The 22,449-nt window shown below is 40.9% G+C and overlaps 1 protein-coding gene and 1 long non-coding RNA gene across 2 annotated transcripts; one reads left to right on the top strand and one right to left on the bottom strand.

Annotated features, from left to right (window-relative positions):
- Nucleotides 1-4,089: 4,089 nt before the first annotated feature.
- RRAGC (Ras related GTP binding C) lies at nt 4,090-19,501 on the bottom strand. The gene is made up of 7 exons (XM_025856728.2): nt 19,161-19,501; nt 16,884-17,087; nt 15,712-15,911; nt 13,052-13,166; nt 11,891-12,033; nt 9,850-9,998; nt 4,090-5,621 (listed from the first exon to the last, which is right to left on the bottom strand). Exons 1-7 carry the CDS (start codon nt 19,395-19,397, stop codon nt 5,470-5,472), a joined length of 1,200 nt encoding a protein of 399 aa, XP_025712513.1. The 5' UTR covers nt 19,398-19,501; the 3' UTR covers nt 4,090-5,469.
- A 153-nt stretch (nt 19,502-19,654) lies between these two features.
- LOC112811843 (uncharacterized) lies at nt 19,655-22,311 on the top strand. The gene is made up of 3 exons (XR_012381285.1): nt 19,655-19,975; nt 20,682-20,784; nt 21,866-22,311. It is a non-coding gene; the product is annotated as an uncharacterized lncRNA (long non-coding RNA).
- Nucleotides 22,312-22,449: the final 138 nt, after the last annotated feature.

The raw sequence follows: 22,449 nt of genomic DNA, 5'->3' as shown, positions 1-22,449 counted from the left end.
AGATTAATATTCCATTTTTGTGGCCCAGGCTTTCATTCTGCAGCTTATGTTGTATTACGCCAAATTAATCGTTCTCCACGTGCCTTCTGATGTTTGATCACTTTAGCTCAAAAGATGCTTTTTACAGTGTAAGGGTCTTAATGTGGAAGTGGTAATACTTTCACAACTCATTGGGAGTAACAGGCGCTTTGAAGCAGGGGCTGGGGGGCACCAACTAGTTTCCTTCCACTCAGTTCCTCATTATAACTGTCCTTCTGCAATGTTCTCAATTATATTTTAAACAGCTCTGAAGATGCATTGATGTAGCTAGTTCTTTTTACATTAAAATCTGTCTTTGCAGAACAGAGTCACAGCTGGGTATTGTGGAGAGTTGCTATGGCCCCAGAAGAAAGAAAAGCAAGTGCCCGTGGAAGGATAATGTATCCCAGACTTTTCCTTGGCAGCTTTAGCTCTCAAGAGTGAAATAATTACAACAGACCTCATTTGAGGCAGAGGAAACTGATGAAAGCAGATATTTTAATTCAAAGATGTGGATTTTCCTTCCACGGGAGTCTTTAAGAGCACACACATCCACAACAGATGGCTCAGGGAGCAAGTAGTCCTGTCTGTTATAGGATTGTGGATAGAGCCATCTTCTTAAGGCCCCTTTGTAACCCATAATCCATGAGGCAAAGATGTTATGACCTTTGTCCTATCCCACCCCTTGTTAAAAAGCTGATAACAGACATAAAAAGTGAAAATCACAAACTGCTCCACTTCTAAAATGTCTCTATCTCTCTTGAATATTATCTCAGGGGAAATAACTTCAGCAATTCTTTGGCTCTCTAAGTTGGGTGTACACTTGGGTGATTAACAGACAATTTAAACTTTCGGAGCAGAGCAAATACGCAGGAGCCAGAAAGCGAAATGCTGTGTTTAAACGGTACAACACTGCCACCTAGAGGTCAAACACCAAGGCATCGGACACGACAGTCAAACCAGGTGAAAAAGCTAGGCAAGTTGCTTGCCCAGACCAGAAGGTCATCCTCTCTTTCGCATCAAAGTTGCAATGAAAGGCAATTTAAATGAGCACGGGTTTTCCTCAATGTGTGGGATATTGAGGAAGTAGCTACTGCGGAGTAGCTGAATATGCCTCCCCCATCACTCCCAGCAAGGACAGGTGGTGAGCAAGTCACCAAGAAAGAAGCAGGGAACAGACACACCTCAAGGTGCAGGGGGAGAGGAGTAGATGAAGGAAAAGGGAGTGGGTGGAGGACTTTTAGGGAGAATATGGCATTTAAGCTGAGCTTAGCAGGATGAATAGAATTTCTACAGGGCAAGGGAAGCGGATTCCAGGTTGAAAGAACAGCAGGAGCTAACTTAGGCTCAATTGTGAAAATGCACAGGCTTTACTCTATTACACAACCAGGTCACTGAAGGTTTAATTAAGACACTTGGAAAATGGGGGTGCCTGGGTGGCTCAGTTGGTTAAGCCGCTGATGCTGGATTTCAGCTCCGGTCATGATCTCAGGGTCCTGGGATTGAGCCCTGGGTCTTGGGATCGAGTCCTGAGTCTAGCCCGCGTGAGCTCTCTGCTCAGCGGGAAGTCTGCTTGAGGATTCTCTCTTCCTCTCCTTCTGCCCCTCCCCCTGCTCACGCACTCTCTAATAAATAAATCTTTAAAATGATTTTTTTAAAAAAGACACTTGGAAAATGGAATCCTACTTCCATCCAATCCCACGGAAAACGTTTCGGTGAAGTGTCCTTCAGTGTATTCATTATACATGGCTTGAATAGGCATTTCTTAGTGTTGCACTGACTTAAGAACATGGGGTACAAACCAAGGCAAAAAGGCTTCTCTATTGCAGTCTTCTCAGAACCTTTAATATTTTACTGAAAGCGGTAAATCTCCAAGAGACTACAGAATGTGATTTCCAAAATTTAACTATAGAATTCTTTTTTTACAAAACATCCCACCATAAGCAAACCTTCTTCCTTCCTAGTTAGGGAAGCAAGGTCAAGTGGTTGTTTAAGGATGCAAGTTCTAGAATCAAGCTGCATGGATTCCAGTTCTAACTCCACCCCTCACAATTGAGTCTCTATGCCTCGGTTTTCCCATCCTCAAAATAGGAATATAGTCCCTACTTCACGAGGTACTGCGAAGATTATGTGAGGTAATACATACAAACCACCTAAAAATAATTGCAAGTAGCTGCTGCCGCTTCATGTCTCTCCTGGCTGCTCCTTAGATCCACAGGCTTCCAACTCTGTGGGAGCAGTTCAGGGAAAATGCTATTAACGGAAACACTCCAGCCATGCCGAACTGCTGCCCACATTCCCCTTAGAGACTATGTTCCTTCAGGGTCTCTGGGGGAAATAGGACACTGTTTTAAGTTACTTTACTAGCTTAGATGGAAAATAGTAATGATATTCACTAATAATCTCTTTTGGATATAACTAGAAAAGCTTTCAACATTTGCAAACCAAAACAGGACAAATCCACAAATCACACACATTGCTTTCCCCAACTACAAAGCTTGTAACTATCTTAATTTTATCTTTAAAATCATTTCTCTGTAAAAGCACAGAACTCAAAATGTAGAAGGTAAATTCACAAACACCTCAGGCATTCTATTATCGGGGCTTCATTGTATATATACACGTGCGTGCGTGCATGTGTCTAGAGACTGTGAGTGAATGGGAGAAGAAGTGGTATGTAAAACAGCTAAACTCCTTGCTGCAGAAGACTGTAAAGGCTTTATTTAGCCCATCTGCAGCAGTGCTCTCCAAGGCAGCCTGGAACTGATAAACAGGCAAACCCCCTTAATTGTTTTATAAGATTCTTCCATTTTTTTTTTTAAGATTTATTTGACAGAGAGAGACACAGCGAGAGAGGAAACACAAGCAGGGGGAGTGGGAGAGAGAGAAGCAGGCTCTCCGCCGAGCAGGGAGCCCGATGCGGGGCTCGATCCCGGGACCCTGGAATCATGACCTGAGGTGAAGGCAGAAGCTTAACGACTGAGCCACCCAGGCGCCCCTTTCCTTTAATCCTGAGTTGTCTCCCTCATTCACTTTCTCTATTTCACTTCTCAAGTTTTCTCCTAAGTCACCCCCTGAATTTGTAATTTTCCATAGTAGTAGGGGGTAAAAAAGTAATTCTTGGGCACTTATGTGCCATGGTATACTCATCTTGGGGTTTTATCTCCATTGAACCAATGGGAGCATGAGGCTGAAGATACAGGCAGGCTGCACTGGGCTGCTACATCCAGCGTGCAGGCTCCACATGCACAAACTATACCCAGGACTAGGCTGGCCAACCTTGGTTTACCAGAACAGCACCAGGGCACACCTGTCGCTCTGGCATCATTATGAATGGCATCCCTTCCACTCTCAATAGTATCCAGGCTTAGAGTTTAATTTATATGGTTATCCTATCTGTAACTCTAGACAGGCTTCTCTACTCCTCTGGACTTGTTTCCCTAATTTGGAAACGGATACAGGATTAGATTGTCTTTTAAGAGATTTTTTTTTTGTTTCTGTGATTTCCATTTCAAAGTTTTAAAATCGAATTCTAAAGTAATCCGATCATGAAAATTAAAAGAGCTTTCAACCTCTATCTACCTTCCCCCCTTCTATAAACTAATGTATACCTAACCCCAACCAATTTAGATCCCACCTGACATTTAAGGGTCAACAATGAGTATCCCAGGAACTGGAAGAAACAAACAAGCTGGAATTGGTACACATTTTTTATATGGTGTCCTACCTAATTTATCTCCTTACCCCTTCCTGGCTTGGCTATAATGCATCAGTTACGCCAGGCCCTGCATATTCCTCACCATGAGAGAGATTTGTTGGTACGAAACACCACAACCCAAAAACCATTTTCACCTGGGCCTGGACTGCCTACCCTAAGCAGAAATGGGCCAGGAGAGATGTCTGGACCCAAGGCATGAAATTCCTGCATCAGGACAGAGCTTGAGGTCCTAAGACATACAGCCTCTTAACCATATGAAGCCGTGAAAGAAATGGACAATAGAATGATCAAGTGAGACAACCCAATGTCCCATCACCCCACCCTCCTCCTATTGGAGGCAAATAAAAAACTGATTTTGGAGTAAATACATTTATTGATACCCATTTTATATAGTTCAGTGAAATAATCTATAAATATAAAAGCATTTTCTTTTGGATATCACCATGGTCCATGTAAATACTCAACAGTCAGAATCATCTGCAGGAAGCACTCCAAGTCACACTGTTAGGTTTACAGACCTGAATATACATATTTCATTAAACAGTGGCACTTATGTACTCAAGTGGTCCAGTGGCTTTGGAATATAGTACTGGGCATGTCGAGTAAAAATAATGTCACTTTAAATCAATGGACAGGGTATCAACCATCAACAAAAAGAAACAATTATGAATTAATATCCTAGGTGAAGAAAGTACCACAGTTGACACTCGGTGTCAGAATACTGGAGACACAGTCTGTTTAATGACACATGTTGTGGCGCCATGTGCTCTCTCCAACTCCCAGTGGACAGCCCACCAGTGCCTTAGGGTCATTCATGGCCAACAAAACAGCAGTTCGTAAAGAATATAGACAGCTTAGAATAAAAGGTAGGTAGCGGCTGGGACCAAGTCTACAGAAAAGTGAGCTAAATATTTCAATGACATAATGAATTTCTCCCCTAGGAGGAGGAGATTGTGGGGAAAACAAACTTCTTAAATTCCCATCGTTACACTGATCATGATCACTTATCTAATGGAGGAGAAAGAACCCAGATAGCTGGTACCCAAAACACAGGTGCAAACTTTTTCTTCTGTTTCAAAGTTTCTTCAACACTTCCAAGAGAATTAATGCAGCAGCCACTGTTGAGCCTTGCTCTTGACCTAATGCAGCATAAAACATTCTCCTTTCTTCAGTAACAAATACAGGAATGTCCTTTGCTGCAGTCAGACCATGTGTCTTCTGAGTTAGCAAGCAAATGCATTTAAAACGTCTTAAGTGTGCAATGTCCAAAATTGCAATCTGAGAGGCAGTGTTAGAAATTAAGCAAGGCAGGATTTTTAGAGACTACTCAAATGAAAACCTAAGTGAAGCATATAAAAATTCAGTTCTTTCTATTATTTCCAACTGGTAATTGACAGCAACATTCTCTGGTAAGGATGGGTAAGTGGTGTTATCTCCAGGTCCAAAATATCCCAACTACTTAAAATAGGACCCCAAAGAGGAGAAAGACACACTGAGTTCTGTGGTCTCTAGAATTCTTTTTTGCCATTTAAAAAAAAAAAAGAAATAGTAGCTTCAGTTGCACACCACTGGTTGAAGGGGTTTTCATCTGAATGAGAGACTCTACCCCTTGTCTCTAGTGGGACCGGCACCAGGATTCCCACAAGCGGCAGCTCCCCTGTCCTGTAGCACGTGGCATCTGACCCTGGAGTGAAGAGTAAGCTGGCACAGAGCCCCGACAGCTGGACTTCAGGCTAGATGGCATTTCGCGGCGTGCCATTGTGTGTCAGCGCTTTCAGGCTGGGGGCACTGGGCTGGTGACCACAGCTCCTGTGAGAAGTCACACCCACCTCAAAAACCTCATGAATGGCTTTCCGGAAACAGTGGAAGTTGTAGTCTATTAAACCTGTAAGAGAGAAAAAGAAGATCAGGCCCCCTGAATGTCAATTGTGAAATTATCTATTAGAAATATTTGATGACAGAAGGAAATAATTGGTTATGTATTAAAAAACACACATCAAACTGAGGAGTTTTCTATGTTAGAAACGTGATAAAGCAGATACCAAACCGTTAACACTGGTTACCTCTGGGGCCTGGGAATGAGTAAATAAATAAAACAATCAGGGAGGTAAATTTGCCAAGAAAACCTACAATAAAATCTAAGGTGAAAATAAAATAATTTTCAAATTATCAAGCTTTTCCTTTCACAAGTCTTTTGGGCAGCCAGTGAAGAGCAGGAGGGAACAGCTGGAGCAGTAGTTTGGCACACTGCCCAGTAGAGCCCTGGGGTCTGGGAGGTACCAGAGAGGCCCACCAGCCAGAGCCTCAGTAGCCTACACCTGCTCTCCAGGCAATGCAGCTCCTTCTTCATCTGTCTGATGAACTGGCTTCCAAATAAGATTTTAGTCAAACAGTTCTGTTTTGTGATAGAAATGGCTAGTTGCCTACTAAAAATCCACTTTTCCCCCTTCTTCCTTAGTAACGGAAACCCAATTTCAGATGAGCACAATGATGCTCAGCTAAAACATTATACTTCCCAGCCTTCCTTACAGTTATGTATGGCCACATGACCAATTCCGGCCACTGAGATAGGTGGAAGCATGTGGGACCTCTGTGAAATCTCCTTAAAAGGAAAAGGAAGTATTCTTTCCCCAGTCTTGTTCCTCCTTACTGTCTGGAAGACGGAGCTCCAGGAGCCATTCTGGACCATGAGGTGACCTTAAGAATAGAAGCCAGTGAGAAGAATGGCAGATCAGACAAGCATCAGTGCCCTTGAGGATACTGGGACATGAAGACGACCACACAAAACAAATCAAAACAATATGGCGTTAAAATGACTATAGATGTCAAAGAAGTCTGCAGGAGGGAGAGCCCAGTGCCGGGCAAAAGCAGCCAATGAAAACCTCAGGGATGAGGCAGAACTTTGGGGATACAGGCAAGGTTTAATTAGGCAGGAAAGAGGAACAATATTACAAAAAACAGCAGGGAGGTGGCAATGAGAACACAGCACAGGTGAAAGACAGGAAAGAAACTGGTGTGGCTGGAGATAGGGGCAGAGAATTCTCGCTGGGAAGTACTGGGAATCCAGTCTGACTAAGGAGATTAGAGCCAAATCCAGGAGGTCCTTCAGACTCAGGAAGGAAAAAAAAAAAAAAAAAAAACTATAAAAGTTTTGGTAAGTTCAACTACATTAAAAATTACTTCTGTGAAAATGGTAAAATAAAACTCACAATCAGGGAAACTTGAACACTAGCCAGAGATCTGACGATATTATGAAATCACTGTGGTTTTTTTTTATGTTTATTAATGGCACCATTATGTTTTAAAAAGAATGCTATCTCTTAGAGATACCTGCTGAAATCTGTAGAGACAAAATTATTTGATCAAGTCAGAGATTTGTTTTATAATAATCCAGTAGGGAAAGAGGTAGAGAAAGAAAAAAGACTGGCTATGATTTTGATAATTATCCAATCTGGGTGATAGATAAAAGGGGTTCATTCTGTTATCTTCTCTTTTTTATGTCTGACAGTTTCCACAACAAAAGGGTAAAAAATAATGATTTAGCTGGTAAAGACTGACCATATGCTGGTGATTCTTGAAGCAGGAGGATGGGTATGTGGACACTCATTGTGTTGCTCTACTTTTGTATATATTTGAAAATTTCTGTAACCAAAAACGGTTTTGTTTTTAACTTTTTTTTTAAAAGATTTTTATTTATTTACCTGAGAGTGAGTGAGAGAGAGAGAGCACAGAAGGAGCACGAGGAGCAGACTCCCCGCTGAGCAGAAAGCCCAACGTGGGGTTCGATCCCAGGAACCTGAGATCATGACCTCAGCCTAAGGCAGACGCTTAACAGACTGAGCCACCCAGGCACCCCCATTTTTAACTTTTAAGATTAGAATGGAGGAAAATAAAGAACTCCTAAGAAGTACAAAAAGGATAAAGGTATATGAACAGGTAAAGTGCCAAAGAACAACCTTGAACTGGCATAAAAAGTACTTGCCATAAGGAAAACGCCTGCCCTAACTAGTAATTAAAGTAAAAATTAGAACCAAATGAGATACTATTTTATACCTACCAGACTGACAAGCGTTATCAAGGACACGAAGTGACAAGAACTCCCACACAGAGCTGCCAGAGGCGAAAATGGGAAAGCCACTTTGGAGAGCAATGTTTAATAAGGCTGAAGATGTATGAATACATCTCTATAAATTCCACTACTAAATATATTCTAAGAGAAACTCACCACATGTGCAATGGCAAACGTGTTCATTTGTTGCATCTGAGTTTTGTTGCAAAGCTATTTGTGATTTTAAAAATAACCTAAATGTCCAGCAGAAAGAAAATAAATTGTGGTATATTCAGTCCATATAATATAGTGTGGAGTGAAAAATGACTGAATGAACTAAAGCTACATGTTATCAACACAAATCTCAAAAAAGATCTTAAGTGAAGAGAATGAGCAAGTTGCAGAAGACTACTTACATTTTTACATCATTTACACAGAGATCACAATACAAAACTCTATATTGGTTAAGGAAGATACAAAGTAAAATAATACATCGTCCATGGGAAAATTAAATACTACATTCAACATAGCACCAAAAAGACCTCCAAGGACACAAACATCAAAGTCAATTATGTCTCTGCCATGTTTTAAGTTCTGAAGCTCAAACGTGAATACACACATTTTTGTTTATCCAAAAATGTTGTGTATCTGATAGAGTTCATTAATATTAACATTAGTGAAATAGTACTAATTCGTTCAATGTTAAATATTAAAAACAAAGACCATAGAGCAGGCACTTGTTGCAGTGAACAAGAGAGAGTGATGATAGATCCTTGAGGACTTAAATAACATGATGGAAGTAACTTTCTGAAACCTAGTCTGCCTTTGGAATAAAAGACAATACATACTAGCCCCTCAAAACACATGCTGAGCGCATCACCTCAAGTAGGACATGATTGCACCACCTCGGGCCTGCAGGGAGGAGGACCTGGACTGACAGTGGGAATGGAAAGGAAACCCAAGAAACAAGTAAGATTTGGTGAAAATTCAATGTAAACAATACAGGAAAAGAAGGGAAAAAGGAGAACACAGAATGCCCTTGTGAAATGACCTGCAAGGGCCCCTTCGCAGTGCCACCACACAATCACCTGACTACAAGATATCTGAGCCTGGACACCAGGCAATGTCATAACTGGTAACAACACTACGGTAGCCAAGAGGGTCAGGAAACAGAGGGGAAATAGTCATCAGTTTTGACAACATGTACAAGATGATAATCAAATATTTAAGTGAAATGTCCTACTAAGAGCTCCAAACATGGGACTGGAATATGGGCTCAAGTCAGAGCTAGAGAGGTGAATTTTTCAACCACACAGAGAACATTAACTGACCATGGTTTGGATGAGCTGACCAGGAGAATAAGGGAAGACGCAAGCAAAAAGACGTGGCTCTGAAAAACGCTCAGAACTGAGAAAAACAAAAGAAACAGAAGAGGAGATCAGAGAAACAAATACATAAAATTACTTGGAGAGCTCAGCTTTAGGGAAGCAAAGAGAGAGGGAGAGGGACTGGCAGGCTCACATGCTTGAGAAGGCTGAAGAGGCAACAGAATGAGGAAAGGCCACTGCGTGTAGCACTAAGGTAAGCTGGTAACCTGCCCAAGAATCATCTCCAGAAACAGGTTTGGGTGGAAGCCCAAGTGCAAGCATTCAGACATGTATTAAAAGGACCCAAAATAAGAAAGGCTGGAATTAAATACCTTAAAGACCAAAAGAAGTCTAGACTATATATGGAAAGGAAGGGACAAAAGTAGTTTGAGCTGATACTCATCTAACACTGCAATATTATTTTCTCTGATTTTCAAGAACCTAATAAATTTTTACAAAGAACTTAACATAAAAACAGCCTTTTAAATTGCCATTACCTTGGGCGGCTGGGTGGCTCAGTTGGTTAAGCGACTGCCTTCGGCTCAGGTCATGATCCTGGAGTCCCTGGATCGAGTCCCGCATCGGGCTCCCTGCTCAGCAGGGAGTCTGCTTCTCCCTCTGACCCTCCCTCCCTCATGTGCTCTCTCTCTAATAAAATCTTTAAAAAAGTAAAATAAAATAAAATAAAATGCCATTACCTTTTCGTTCAAAACTTTCTTCCCTAAGAATGCAGACCAGTGCCAAAAATTTAGTCACTTCCTTTAAATAAAGGACAGTCGTATTATTCAGCTTGATAATTGCCATAGATTCTTTGTCATAAGCACTTCCGCTTCCATCTTCCTTTAACCTGTTTTAAAAGAAAGTTTCATTACAGGTTTCCCAGCAAGGTATTGTCACATTTAATTTGCACAATGACAAGTCCTTCCACCACCCAGTTTCCCAAGGGTCTTTTAAGAAAAAATACTGGCTTAATTATTATATGGCAACAGAAGTTCCCATTTAAGAAATAGGGCTCCCAGGGGCGCCTGGGTGGCTCAGATCTCAGCTCTTGGCTCTTGATCTCAGCTCAGGTCTTGATCTCAGAGTCATGAGTTCAAGCCCTGCATTGAGCTCCACACTGGGCACAGAGCCTACTTAAAAAAAAAAAGAAGAAGAAAGAAAAGAAAAAAAAAGAAATAGGTTCCCAGACAAGGATGCAGTATTCCATGCATGCACACCTTCATCTTGTTTACCCAGGATACACGGAATACAGGTTTTAAATCTTCCCTCATCCTAATCTGTATTGACACAGTATACAAAAAAGGACCTAACGTAAGAAATCTGCCACTAGTGAAAAAGGAGTTAAGTATAAAAACTAAAATGAATACAGTCTATCAAGATACTGTGGTATCCTGATGCTTACAAAGTGAGCCTTCAGGGTCTGAAAGCTATTGCCTTTACTAGAATTGTCAGAATTATACCTAGTCCTCCTTCAAAAGATATAAATCAAGAGTCAAGAAAGAAATAAATACAATAAAGTAAAACAAACTGCATGCATAGATTGTGTTAAGAATGAGATAATGGATATTTTTCTTCACTTTTATAATGTGCCATATAATGTATAATGTATTTTACAACATACCTTATGCTGAAAAAAACTTTGCAACTAAATTTGATTTTTAAATTATAAAAAAAGCAGTTATGAAATTTTGATTTCTTTTAAAGAAAAAAAACAAGTGTTCTATTCAACCATTTTTAAAATTAGGAATGGGAACATGAAGCTTTACCAAATAATATAACAAACAGAAACATCACAATTTCATTATGGAAGAAGTTAGAGCAAAGGAGAGCATGTAACCACAAAAGTGAAAAACAAATAGAAGACAGAAACAGACAGGTAAAGAACATGTGAAATGCATTCTCCTATTCAGTCAGCTGGAGAAAGACACCAACAAATTAGGCTGAGAGACCAAGGTGAAGGGCAGGGACAGCGAGATGAAAGAAGAGTTCAGACCAGGTGAAAACAGAACAGATAAAGGACACAGAAAGCAAAGGTTATGTTAGAGCATCAGAAAAGTGCCTTGGGAGTGCTGATGTTAATACATGGGGGAGATGGGGGGGTCAGGGCTATTAGCAACAGAGGTTGTTGGCTTTTGAAATACCAGTAATTCTCCAAAGTTTTCACTCGTCCTCTGGACTATTCCACAAAATTACACCTTTGCTGGCATTTATAAATCTCTGTGTGGAGTTTGGTGAATTTACATAAAGAAAGTTTACATTTTAGAAATTTATTTTGGAAACTCAGATGTATGGGTCAAATTTGACACCCAAAATTCTGATTTCCTTGTTTCTTAGCTCTCTGAAAGATTAGGATCTCTCATTTCCATAAAACCTGAAGTTAAATTAGGAACCAGTACCTACTCTGTTATTAAAAATAAATTAATCTACTTTTTTGATCTAGCAGAGTCCCTAAGGGAGAAGACACAGTGCAAGCCCCCCAAATCATGGCAGGAGAAACTTTCAGTGACAATTAAATCTGGCACTAGCACACTTTTTCAACTGCTCTTACCCATCCTCTGAAGCAGTAAGACCTAGCAGTCCATCTACAGGGAAATCAAGCTCCAAGCGGAAGCACTATGGTCAGAACAAGTCCACTCCAAACAGCACCTGCCAGAGGCCTCAAAAATTAATCTCTCTGACAAACCAAACTAGTAGTCTTCCACCTGTCTGAGATCTTGCAAATATATATATATAACTTACCCATATATACAAGACACATCAATTACAACATCAATCATGTCACAGCAAAGTTCATAAGATTGCATATCCACAGGAGAACTGTCTGTTGCAATGTAGATTTTGCTGACAACATCGAAGAGAAAAGCTTTTTCAATACCTGAATTCTTGGAAAAACAAAATTGGGGAAGTATTCAGTTTTAAGAATCAAAATTTGTAATTTACCTAAAATCCTGAAATTATGGATTAATTTCATAATTTCACAACATAAGGACATTTTTAAATTGTATAACCCAATACCAAAGAAGCAAATAGTATTTGGTTGAGAGACACTTCTGTTATCCAAAGAATAAAAGTGGAATCATTTCTCTGCTCTGATTTACTGACTTAACTGCACTAAATTTGTTTTTCTTCCTCCTCTACTTAAATGATTTATTCGCTAAGACACCAAAAAAATTAACAAAAAAAATCCTCCAAAATCCAAGCCATGCTACATTTTCAATAATCCTTTCTTGTTACAATAATCAACCTCTGATTTGAATGACCTTGCTACCAGAAAAGCTTTCTGTGGCAATCAGCAAAACATAAAAGAATTAGTTTGATGTCAACATCTAACATAACCCAAAAGCCCGAAAGAACTGGGGATCACTACACCCTGAGTCCTTCAAAGTAATGTCTAGAAAATATAATAGTTGAATGTTGTATTTATTGAAAAAATATCCTTTTTTATTAAGTTGAGTCTTCAAAATAAGGAAGGTGAAATATGATACTAAGATTATGTTAGCAAGGAAAGGAAAAGATCAATTTTTCAATGTGACCTCCTATAAAGCAAATGATTAAGCAGGAGTCAAATTCCCAAAACCCAGACTTTTCCAGTTACTACTCTTCGTTCAGCAAATAGATGTCATGAAAATTTTTTTTTTATCATGAAGGTTTTTATTAGTTAAGAAAGCATGAAGAAATTTTTCATTTCATTTTAAGATCAAAAGGGTGAGCACTAAGGAAAGAACTCAGAAAATAACTCAAGCCTTTTTTTTTAACGTTATGATTTATTTTACATGTTAAGTGTGTCATTAGTCTTTCAGCCTGATTCAGACTAATTCAAGCCATTTTTTTGGAGAATTTGATAACACAAATATATTCAAGAAAATGGAATCAGAAACTGTAGTGAATTAGCTCACTTACTGATATAAAGATATTTAATAGGTTTTCCAAGGTCGGCAGTTGTGGGATGAGTTTCTGCACCACCTTACTAAAGGCTTCAAATATTGAATGGTCATAGATACTAGTCAAATAAAAGCTGAAAAACACAACACAGTTTGATTAATTTGAAAAATATCTTAAGTTCAGTGACAACTATAAAAATAAAATTTTAAGTTTCTTAACATTTGATTTCACTAAGTTCAAATAAAGCCTTTTTATCTTGCCTGTCATTCCCTACTGTTCAAGAGGACAAACGCAGCTTCCCCACCTGGCTTGTAACCATCCATCTCTTTACAGCATTTACAAAAGAGGGTACTTTCCTAGTACCCAGGAAAGCATTTTCAGATGCAGAAACCTGAATATTCACCTAAGTCTTTGCAAACTGATCCAAAAAAACCTGGTTTCTTAAGCCCATAACTGACAAAGACCAAGATAAAAACCAAGAGGGAGCACAGAGAGGGGTGACATTTATTCAGTAAGAATATAATTCAGGTTTCTACAAAAATATCATCTCCTCAGAAAGCTCTTTCCTGACCCTCCTACCTAAAACAGCAGCCCTTTCCCCTAATTTTTCTTCACAGTACTGATAAGTACCTAAAATTACCCTATACATTTATTTGTAAGGGCTTCTGAGCTGTCTCATTCATCAGAATGTAAGCTCCATGAGGACAGAGAGGTTGACGGTCTTGCTCATAGCTACAACCCCACTGCACTGAACAGTGCTCATAAATATTTGTTCAACAAACAAATGAACAAAATTGATGCTCAGAATGTCTGTAAATGACATAATTAGAAGGACAGGAGCTGGGGACCTATAAAAAATAGGAATGGAACAGGAATCTGCCTAAAAGGACATACAGTGGAGAAGTAACACCCACAGATTTAACAAAACACATATGAAAAAGAGAGACCTTTCACATTTTAAACAATACAATTTTACCTGTTATTTTTAGCTCAGGGAGTATACTCCTCATTATGTAGTTGTTCTATTTATTTATTTATTTATAAGTATATATTACAAAGTCAGAAACACAGAACTGTGGCTATCACACTTTATAGGCAATTTAAAAATACTTTCAAGAAGCTGATCTAGGAACCTAACCCTATACAAGATGGGGCTCAACTCTAGATGTTTGAGCAATGAAACAAGTGAGGCCAAGATGACCCCCTCCTAAAGGCACTAGGGACAAAGGAATATTTTATTGCTTCCTTTAGGCAAAAAGGTTAGCAATATGGGAAGGTCCTTCAGGGACTCTGAGGCTTGGAAGTAGATGGGGACATGGAGAACCTGCAATGTACAGGGTATTTTAGTAAGCTGGGTTTCTGGAAACCGGAAATTGAATACAGTGTGATCCACAGGCGTGCCAGTTATTAATAAAAGCTTGATGCAAAGATTCTACAGAAGTTAACAAGGCCTAGGGCCCTATAAGGAACTAGAGAAAGGGATGGCATGTACCACTGGGGGTGGGATGCCCCAAAAAGGGACAAGGAAGTGGTGTGAAGAGGATTAGAATTCCCAGGTGCACTAGGGAACACAGGACAATCACAGCCTAAAATCCATTGTTAAGAGTAGAGTCCCAAAAAGTTAAGACTGAGGAAATTCATAGGGAAGCACTTTCACTTTCACTTACAAATAATTTTTTAAGCATGAATTACTGATAAATATTTTAAAATTTCAATCCAGACAAACTACAGATCAATGAGACTTTTTCTACATGACATCCTAATAGAATAATTGAAAGACCTTGGAACCTGAGGCCCTAGGGAATATTTGGGGTAGGGATGGGGGGTGGCTTGAGTCTATAAGGAAGTCACTCTAACAGACCAGGGATAGGGAAATAGCTATACATGTGTCTCTCCCCTGCTTCCCCTTTAAGCTGTTTATATCCTCAAGAGAACATTTTCTTAGGTACTTTTTATTACTCATATCTACCTATACCACCAAAAAAATACAAAATACAGAAAATATTCCTCATACACTTTCAGAACACAAGCACATAAATCATCAATCCTATCTAGTAGTTGTTCTTTAATCATTTCTGAATGGTATTTAATTACGAATCAGCAGTTCTTTAAACCTAACAGGAACCCTAAACAGATTTATAGAATAAACTCACCTAACCCAAACTTTAGAGATTCAGAAAAGCAGAAACTGTTTTTAAAACATACATAAGATACATTAGAGTCCAGACTTGAAAATGTACCTCTTTAAAAGGCTCTTCCTACTGAAAAAAATACCGTGAAGACTCAAGCTACATAGTTCTACAACAAATATGACAGAGTCCTTGAACTGAGGCAAAATGAAAATAAATAAATAAATGATGAAATCAAGAGAGGGGAGTCCCAAAGCAGATTTATGCCATGAGGAAACAGGCTGATTCCAGTCTCTTGAGATGAATTTTTAAAAGCACCAATGAAAACACTTCACATGACTTCAATCTCCAGGAAAATGCAAAAAAATTGGGAAAGTAACTTCTCAAATACCATCAGGTTCCCAAAATTGAATTCCACAAAGAGATCAAGAACATTACAGATTTGGGAAGGGTATACCAGTAACAGAAAGCTACGTGTTTGTAATGACAGAGATGGGAATACATTTACACATTTTTCAGGGCTCTCATATCAAACACACATGTTGTTACCTAAGGTGGAGTTTTTCTAGCCCAGCATCTGCAAGGTCATCATTGGCCCTTTGATGAATGTCCCTCTGTGTTTCTATTTTGTGATCATCAGACAGACCATCAACTTTGTGAATAAAAACCTCAAAATTCATGTCTGGGTTAACTTTGTAGGCTTTAGAAACAGTAATGTGAAGTCTTGTTAAAGCCTCCATGTAGTCATCCTGTAAGTCAGAACAAAATATTTTTTAAAAAGAAATCTTGTAAAAGTCAGTAACGAGTTAAGAAAGCCTCAAACCACCTCTTTCCCCAACCACAGAAAATATATTATCCTAATTATTCACAAATACTCCATTCAAATACATTAATCTCTCTAAATCTTTCATCTCTCCAGATAAAAAATTCAACTACCAAGTTAATGTTTGTAATTTTTAATATTGATAATATAAGAAAAGGGAAAAGGAAATGGACATTTCTTCCCAACAGAATTTTTTTAAAAGTAATCCCAGCTCTGCCATTTATTAGATGTGTGACTTTAAGCAGCTTCCTTAAACTTGTGATCTCAGTTTACTCATCCATAAAATTGGAATTACTATACCTACCTCACAGTATTATAAAGAATAAATTACACTGGGTCATGTATGTGAAAGCATCCATTACAGAGCCTCTCACTCAGAAAGCATGCCTAAATAATGTTCAAGCTTCTTAAGGTCAGGGACATGTCCCATTCATCTCAGGGCTTGTCACATGCTAGGCCCTCAATAAATGCTTGTTGAGCCAAACTCAATTTGGACAACCAAGAAAACTATTCACTTTTATATTTACTGACTCAGTTCTCCTATTCCTCATTAGATTATGGGCACTGAGAAGACCCTTCCAGTGAGTGACATCACTATTGTAATAGTTAATGAAATACGGCAATATCCACTATTAACAAATAAAAGTGGAAAACTGCTCATTAACTGGAACTCAAAGATAATAAGCCACTATCCCCTAATCATCTCATATTCTGTACTCGCACAATGGCATGCCTGCTCCCAACACACCTCTGTAGTTCCATCTCCCATACTGCTAGGAAATCTACCGGCAAAGAAATAATCTGCAAGAAGCACATAATAAAGAAGATAAACACCTTTCCTTTGTGTCTACATCTTTTGACATGAGAAAAAGGAAATAAACATCATTATTCCTACTACCTGTGCATCGATGACATATATCAATGCTCCCGTTCCCCTGAAGATCATCTCGTAGTCAAAAGTTGGGTCAAAAAAGTCCATTTGCCCAGGAAAATCCCATATCTGGAAATTCACAAAGGAGCTATTGGAAATGTCATCTTTATAAATCTTGTTGGTACTTTCCAAAAAGAGAGTCTCGTTGGGTGACATTTTATGAAACACCACCTGTTAAAAGAAAAGATAATTTTATAACTATTCAACTTTGTATTTAAAGTTCAAAATTCCACCCTGAATTAACATATAAAGAATTTGATCCTATAGCAAAAATTTTAAAAAAGATAAAAAGTGAATGGTGTATCATCAATACTCACTATCCTTTAACTTCTGAGAGATGAGAAGGCACCAAATTACTTTCTATCAAGCCTATTTTGAAGCTGAAACTTTTCTATTTTCTCTGCACATAGTCAATCCTAGTAGTAGCAATGTCTCTCACGTCAATTGATTTTGTTTTCTGTTAAACTGTATTAATTCTGCCAAAATCTGCTTTAAGATTATAAAAGCTTATAGCTAAAGTTTAAGATTTTTTTGCTCGTTGTAAACTTACTGGGATGCCTGTATCAGGCTCTGAGAATTAGAAAGGTAACTGACTAGACTCTGCCTTCACTGAGTTTGCAGTCTTGTGGAAGAAATAAAACAGAAAGTAATTATACCAAGTAAAAAATGATATGGGGGGGGGGGGGGGCAGGAGAGGAGTTGACAGGGAAATGACTGCTCCCATGAGAAAAGAAATGGTAAAATTCACAGTGCTCACCATAGCATCACAGATCTGTACCTCTGAAACAAATAATACATTATATGTTAAAAAAAAAAAGAAGAAGATAGCAGGAGGGGAAGAATGAAGGGGGGGAAATCGGAGGGGGAGACAAACCATGAGAGATGATGGACTCTGAAACAAACAAACTGAGGGTTCTAGAGGGGCAGGGGGTGGGAGGATGGATTAGCCTGGTGATGGGTATTAAAGAGGGCACGTTCTGCGTGGAGCACTGGGTGTTATACGCAAACAATGAATCATGGAACACTACATCAAAAACTAATGATGTACTGTATGGTGATTAACATAATAATACAAAATAAATAAAATAAAAATTAAAAAGGTAGCTTGACAATCAGGATAATTACAATCCATACAATTCTAACATAAAGCTAATTTGTCTCTCACTGTTACTTTCTAGAAAAGGAAATGGGTAGTTACTACCAAAGTTTAGTCAATGAGTAACAAGCGAGAAGAATTAAATTGTTTGCTAAAACCCTACCATGAATTTACTCAAAATATGCTGTAGAGGTGAGAAGATAGATAAAACCCAGCAATCCAGTAAATTCGGAAGTAAATAAAACACAGTAATCCCATAATTTCAGAAGAAGGCTACTTTTTAAAACCATCATGTTTACAAAATATCACAGAATTATTTTGGACAGACCTTTGCAACGAGTGGAAAGGGCAACAGACCAGGTATCTGGTGTTTTACTACCACTTGCGTGTGAGGGGGATGGCTACTGGAGGAGGCCAACCCTGCCTCAGTTTCCCCCTTACTAAAAAGGGTCTAGCCCTCCATTTATTCCTGACAGACCCAAAGTGAAAGCAAATGGACTGACAAAGGTCTGCAAATATTCTCGAGGTCTCAGAAGATTTTTGTATCGCACACATACCAGGAGGGACTATCACCAGCGATTACATTCGTCTGGCCCCAAGTACCAAAACTGGTGGAATAACAGCTCCCCAATCCCCAGTGATGTTAAATTCTCCTTCGTAGTAGTAAACATTAAAACGGCCAGTGACTTAGTCACAGCTCTTCCTGACGCAGGTCCCTGGGGCTCACCTGGGAAGCCCTGCAAACTCAAGTCACCTGAAGTGAGAGGAATACACAAAAACCGGGCAGAGGAGGGAGTCGGACAAGTTCTCCAAGTTGGAACTGCAGAGTACGTCTCAGTTTCGGAAAGGACTCTGGGGTTGGGTCCCAGGGGGCGGCGGTGCCACCGGCACCTGCCTCCCTCTAGCCAGTCTCGCCTTCGGGGACCCACTCGGCCTCGGCTGACTTGGGCGTGGACTCCGAGTCCGGGTGCTCCGCGGGCCGCACCTCTGGCCCCACTCCCCAGACTAGAAAAAGTGCGGTGGGACAACCCGGCCAGCCGGCCCCGGCCGCGCCCTCCTCCGCACCTCCCCCCCCCACGCGCCCAGCGGCCACCCGAGCCCCCGGGAGGGGGAGGGGGAGCCGGGAGACGCGGCGCGGCCCCACTCACCTTCTGGATGGAGGACTTGCCGCTGCGCCGGAGCCCCATGAGCAGAATCCTCGGCTTGGAGCTGTCAGCGCCCCCCGGGCCACAGCCTCCGCCGGCCCCCGCCCCAACCCCGCCGCCCGCGGCTGCCGCCTCCTCTTCTTCCTCCTCCACGCCGTAGCCGAAGTCCTTCGGAAACGAATCCGCCGCGCCGTAACTGCCGGCTAGGGGCGTCTCCTCCGCCCCGTACTGCAGGGACATGGTGCTGGAGCTGCCGCCGCCCGCGCCCTGACAGGCCAGGCCAGGCCAAGCCAGGCCGCCGCCTCCCCAGTCCGCCGCCGCCACCGCCCCCGGCAGCCTCCACCGCCGCGGGGCCCGCCCCCTAGAGCCCGGCCCTCATAGGCTCCTCGCCGAGGCCCAGCCCCTCATTGGCCGCCCGAGCTGCCACTCGGGAGCAGCAGGGTAGGTGGTGCCCGTCACGTGCCCGGAATCACCTGACTTGGAGCCGTGGAGGGGGGAGGAGGAGTCACGAGGAGGGTGGCCCGGCCGGCCGAGCCCTCTGCCCTCCGCCCTAGCGAGCACCTCGGTCCTGCCCTGCCACGCGCCTTGCTCCTCGCCGCTCCCCTGCCTTTTTGGGAGCTCTGGAGGCCATCGCAACGGGAGATGCTCTCTGGGCATTTGGGGGAAGAACTGATTGTGCTCCTACAATGGTACTCGCCCAACCAGTATTTACTGATGCCCGCGATGCCCTGGGGGGACAAGGGATACCAAACTGGATCGGACTCGGACCCTGCCTGCCCTCAAGTTGCTGGGAGATTTAATAGAGATCGGATCTCTGCGTAAGTAGCTTCGGTATGAGATATGAAGTGTAAAGGTCAAAGGTGCAGATAAAAATGCTCGGGAGTTGGGAGGGTGAGAAAGTGTAAGGAGGTGGCGTCTGAGCAGGTCTAAATGGACGGATTTGCAAGGGTAGGGAGGAGGAGCCAGCCTGAGTGAGGGTAAAGCCTCAACCCAAGGCAGTGTCATGGGTGCGATTACAGGTCGATCTAGCAAGTAACAGGAAAGCAAATGCAGCCAAGCTAGAACAGCTTATCCTTACCTCTTCAGCAAATCAGACGGTGGTTACTACTACCACTTCAAACTCAAAAGGACTCAATTTCCCCTCCTTCCCATCCAGTCTACTTTTCATGTAACTTATATCCCCTCCCCGTAGAACATTACATCTTCTGTGACCTTCAGATCGCGATCACAGACCAAAGGAATAAATAATGAAAGCATACTAAAATGCTTTCACCAAATACGTTTGAGAAATCTATAAGAATTTTCGCTCTTGTCAGGCTTTAGAATTGGAAATTTGACGAAACAAGATCCTCCCCTTAAAATGGAGGTGATGGAGGTGGCACTGATTTTCGAAAGAAACTAGCTTCTAGATTATGAAAGGAAAGCATGTTCTTGCAGGTCTGGGACTTAGTTATGTCTGAATATGTAAGTTAAAGGTAGGACACATCCTTAGAGGTCATCTAGTCCAATCTCTCTCCTAAACAGAGTCCACTCTATAGCACCTCTAGCTGATCGATAATGCAGCATACACTTCAGTGGTCCAAGGGAAGAGAGCTCACTATCTCAAAAGGCAGCTACGTCCACTGAGGTAAAACGTATATGTAGAAAGTCTTCTATTTAGACCAAATAGAAGTCTTCTATTTAGAAATAGAAAGTCTATTGTTTGAAAGTTTGTTTGAAAGTCTTCTATTTAGACCAAAAATCACACTCACTGGAGCTTAAAATGGAACAACACAGGAGTAGTCTTCATCTTTTTCATGACAGCCCTTCAAATACTAGGTTGCAGTCTTCATTACCCCTGAGTCTTCTCTGTTCACATTAAACATACTCTGTTCCTTTGACCATCCCTTCTATGCTGATGCCCAACAGAACTTTCTGTAATAGAAATACTCTACAACCATACTGTTCAGTATAGTAGCCAGTGTGGATGGAGCATTTGAAATGTTGCTACTGTGACTGAGGAACTGAATTTTTTTAACTGTAGTTGCCAGATGTGGCTAGTGGCTACCATATTGGACAGCATAACCTTTTATTATCAAGTACTATCAATATTCTCCCTGTTGATCATTCACTTTTTTACGTGCATTTGGACTTGTCATCATCCACCAAATGTCTGGCACCTACAATGCAATACTGACCAATACAGCCTTCAGGGTGACTGTTTAAGCAGCTGGACAATATTTATATTAATGCTTTCGAGAATGGAATTTTTTTTTAATATCCAGAGTATATGTGGTTCACGCTGATAATCACTAGAACTAGTATTTTGTCGGCAGTCCTAGTGCCTAAACTTGTACCACTGCATTTTTCAACCTAAATGTAAGACTTGACATTTCAGTTTTATGGTTTAGGCCCAGAAGTTGGGGTACTCCAAGTTAATCATTTTCAGGCTTGCTTCAATATAGTTTACCAGCCAGCCAACTTTGTGGCATTTATAGATTTCGCATTTCACCATGTAACCCAGATGTAGTCCTTTACAATTTACAAGGCACTTTTCATCCATTATATTTAATTTGATCCTTACAACAACCCTGTGAGGTAGGCAAGATATGAAATCTACATTTTATAGATAAGGCAGCTGAAGCGTAGTAGGAACTGAATGGATGACATCCTTTTTCTACTCCATTGAGCATCTTCTTGTACATTCTCTTCATCCATATCCTTGATAGAAATGATGAAGAGGACCTCCAGAGGCCAGGTGGACTCTGAACTCTTGAATAGCACTGACTGGTACAGCAGTTTAAACAGGTCAGTTCCCTCTTAAAAGTGTGATTATCCAACCCACTAGTTGCCATTCTGTCCAAAAGGATGGTACAAGAGACAGTAACCTGACTTTCATAAACGCTAATAGTAGTCCCATAGTAGAAAAGCAAATGAGGGTTGGCTGCCAGAAAAAAATTCTACTTGTCTGTATTCCACAAAGGGACTGTCATACCAACTGCTTAAAGAAGCCAAGTCTCCCTCTCTTTCAGAATCCCCATGGGGCCAAGTTTTATTGTTCTTATGGTTCTTAGCACTTATTACCCACATTGTAATTGCTTATGTACATGTCTTATAACTAACTTCAAGTCATTCATCTCTGTAACACCCAGCACTCAGCCTACTGCTGAGCATGTAGGAGGCACTCAAATTGGTAAAAGATAAACTGATTCAAGTGAATGTTCTTCCAACAGTATCTGGCCCCCCTCCAAAAACAAACTTGTGACTAGAAGAGACACAGACCATTGCCACATTCTTGCCAACATGACTGATT

This window comes from Callorhinus ursinus, unplaced genomic scaffold, assembly GCF_003265705.2.
Source record: "Callorhinus ursinus isolate GAN/ISIS: 27379988/994484 unplaced genomic scaffold, GSC_fseal_2.0 scaffold18, whole genome shotgun sequence".
Lineage (NCBI taxonomy): Eukaryota > Metazoa > Chordata > Mammalia > Carnivora > Otariidae > Callorhinus > Callorhinus ursinus.
Note: the sequence above shows the minus strand (reverse complement) of the source record. Positions and strands in the feature narration are given on the sequence as shown.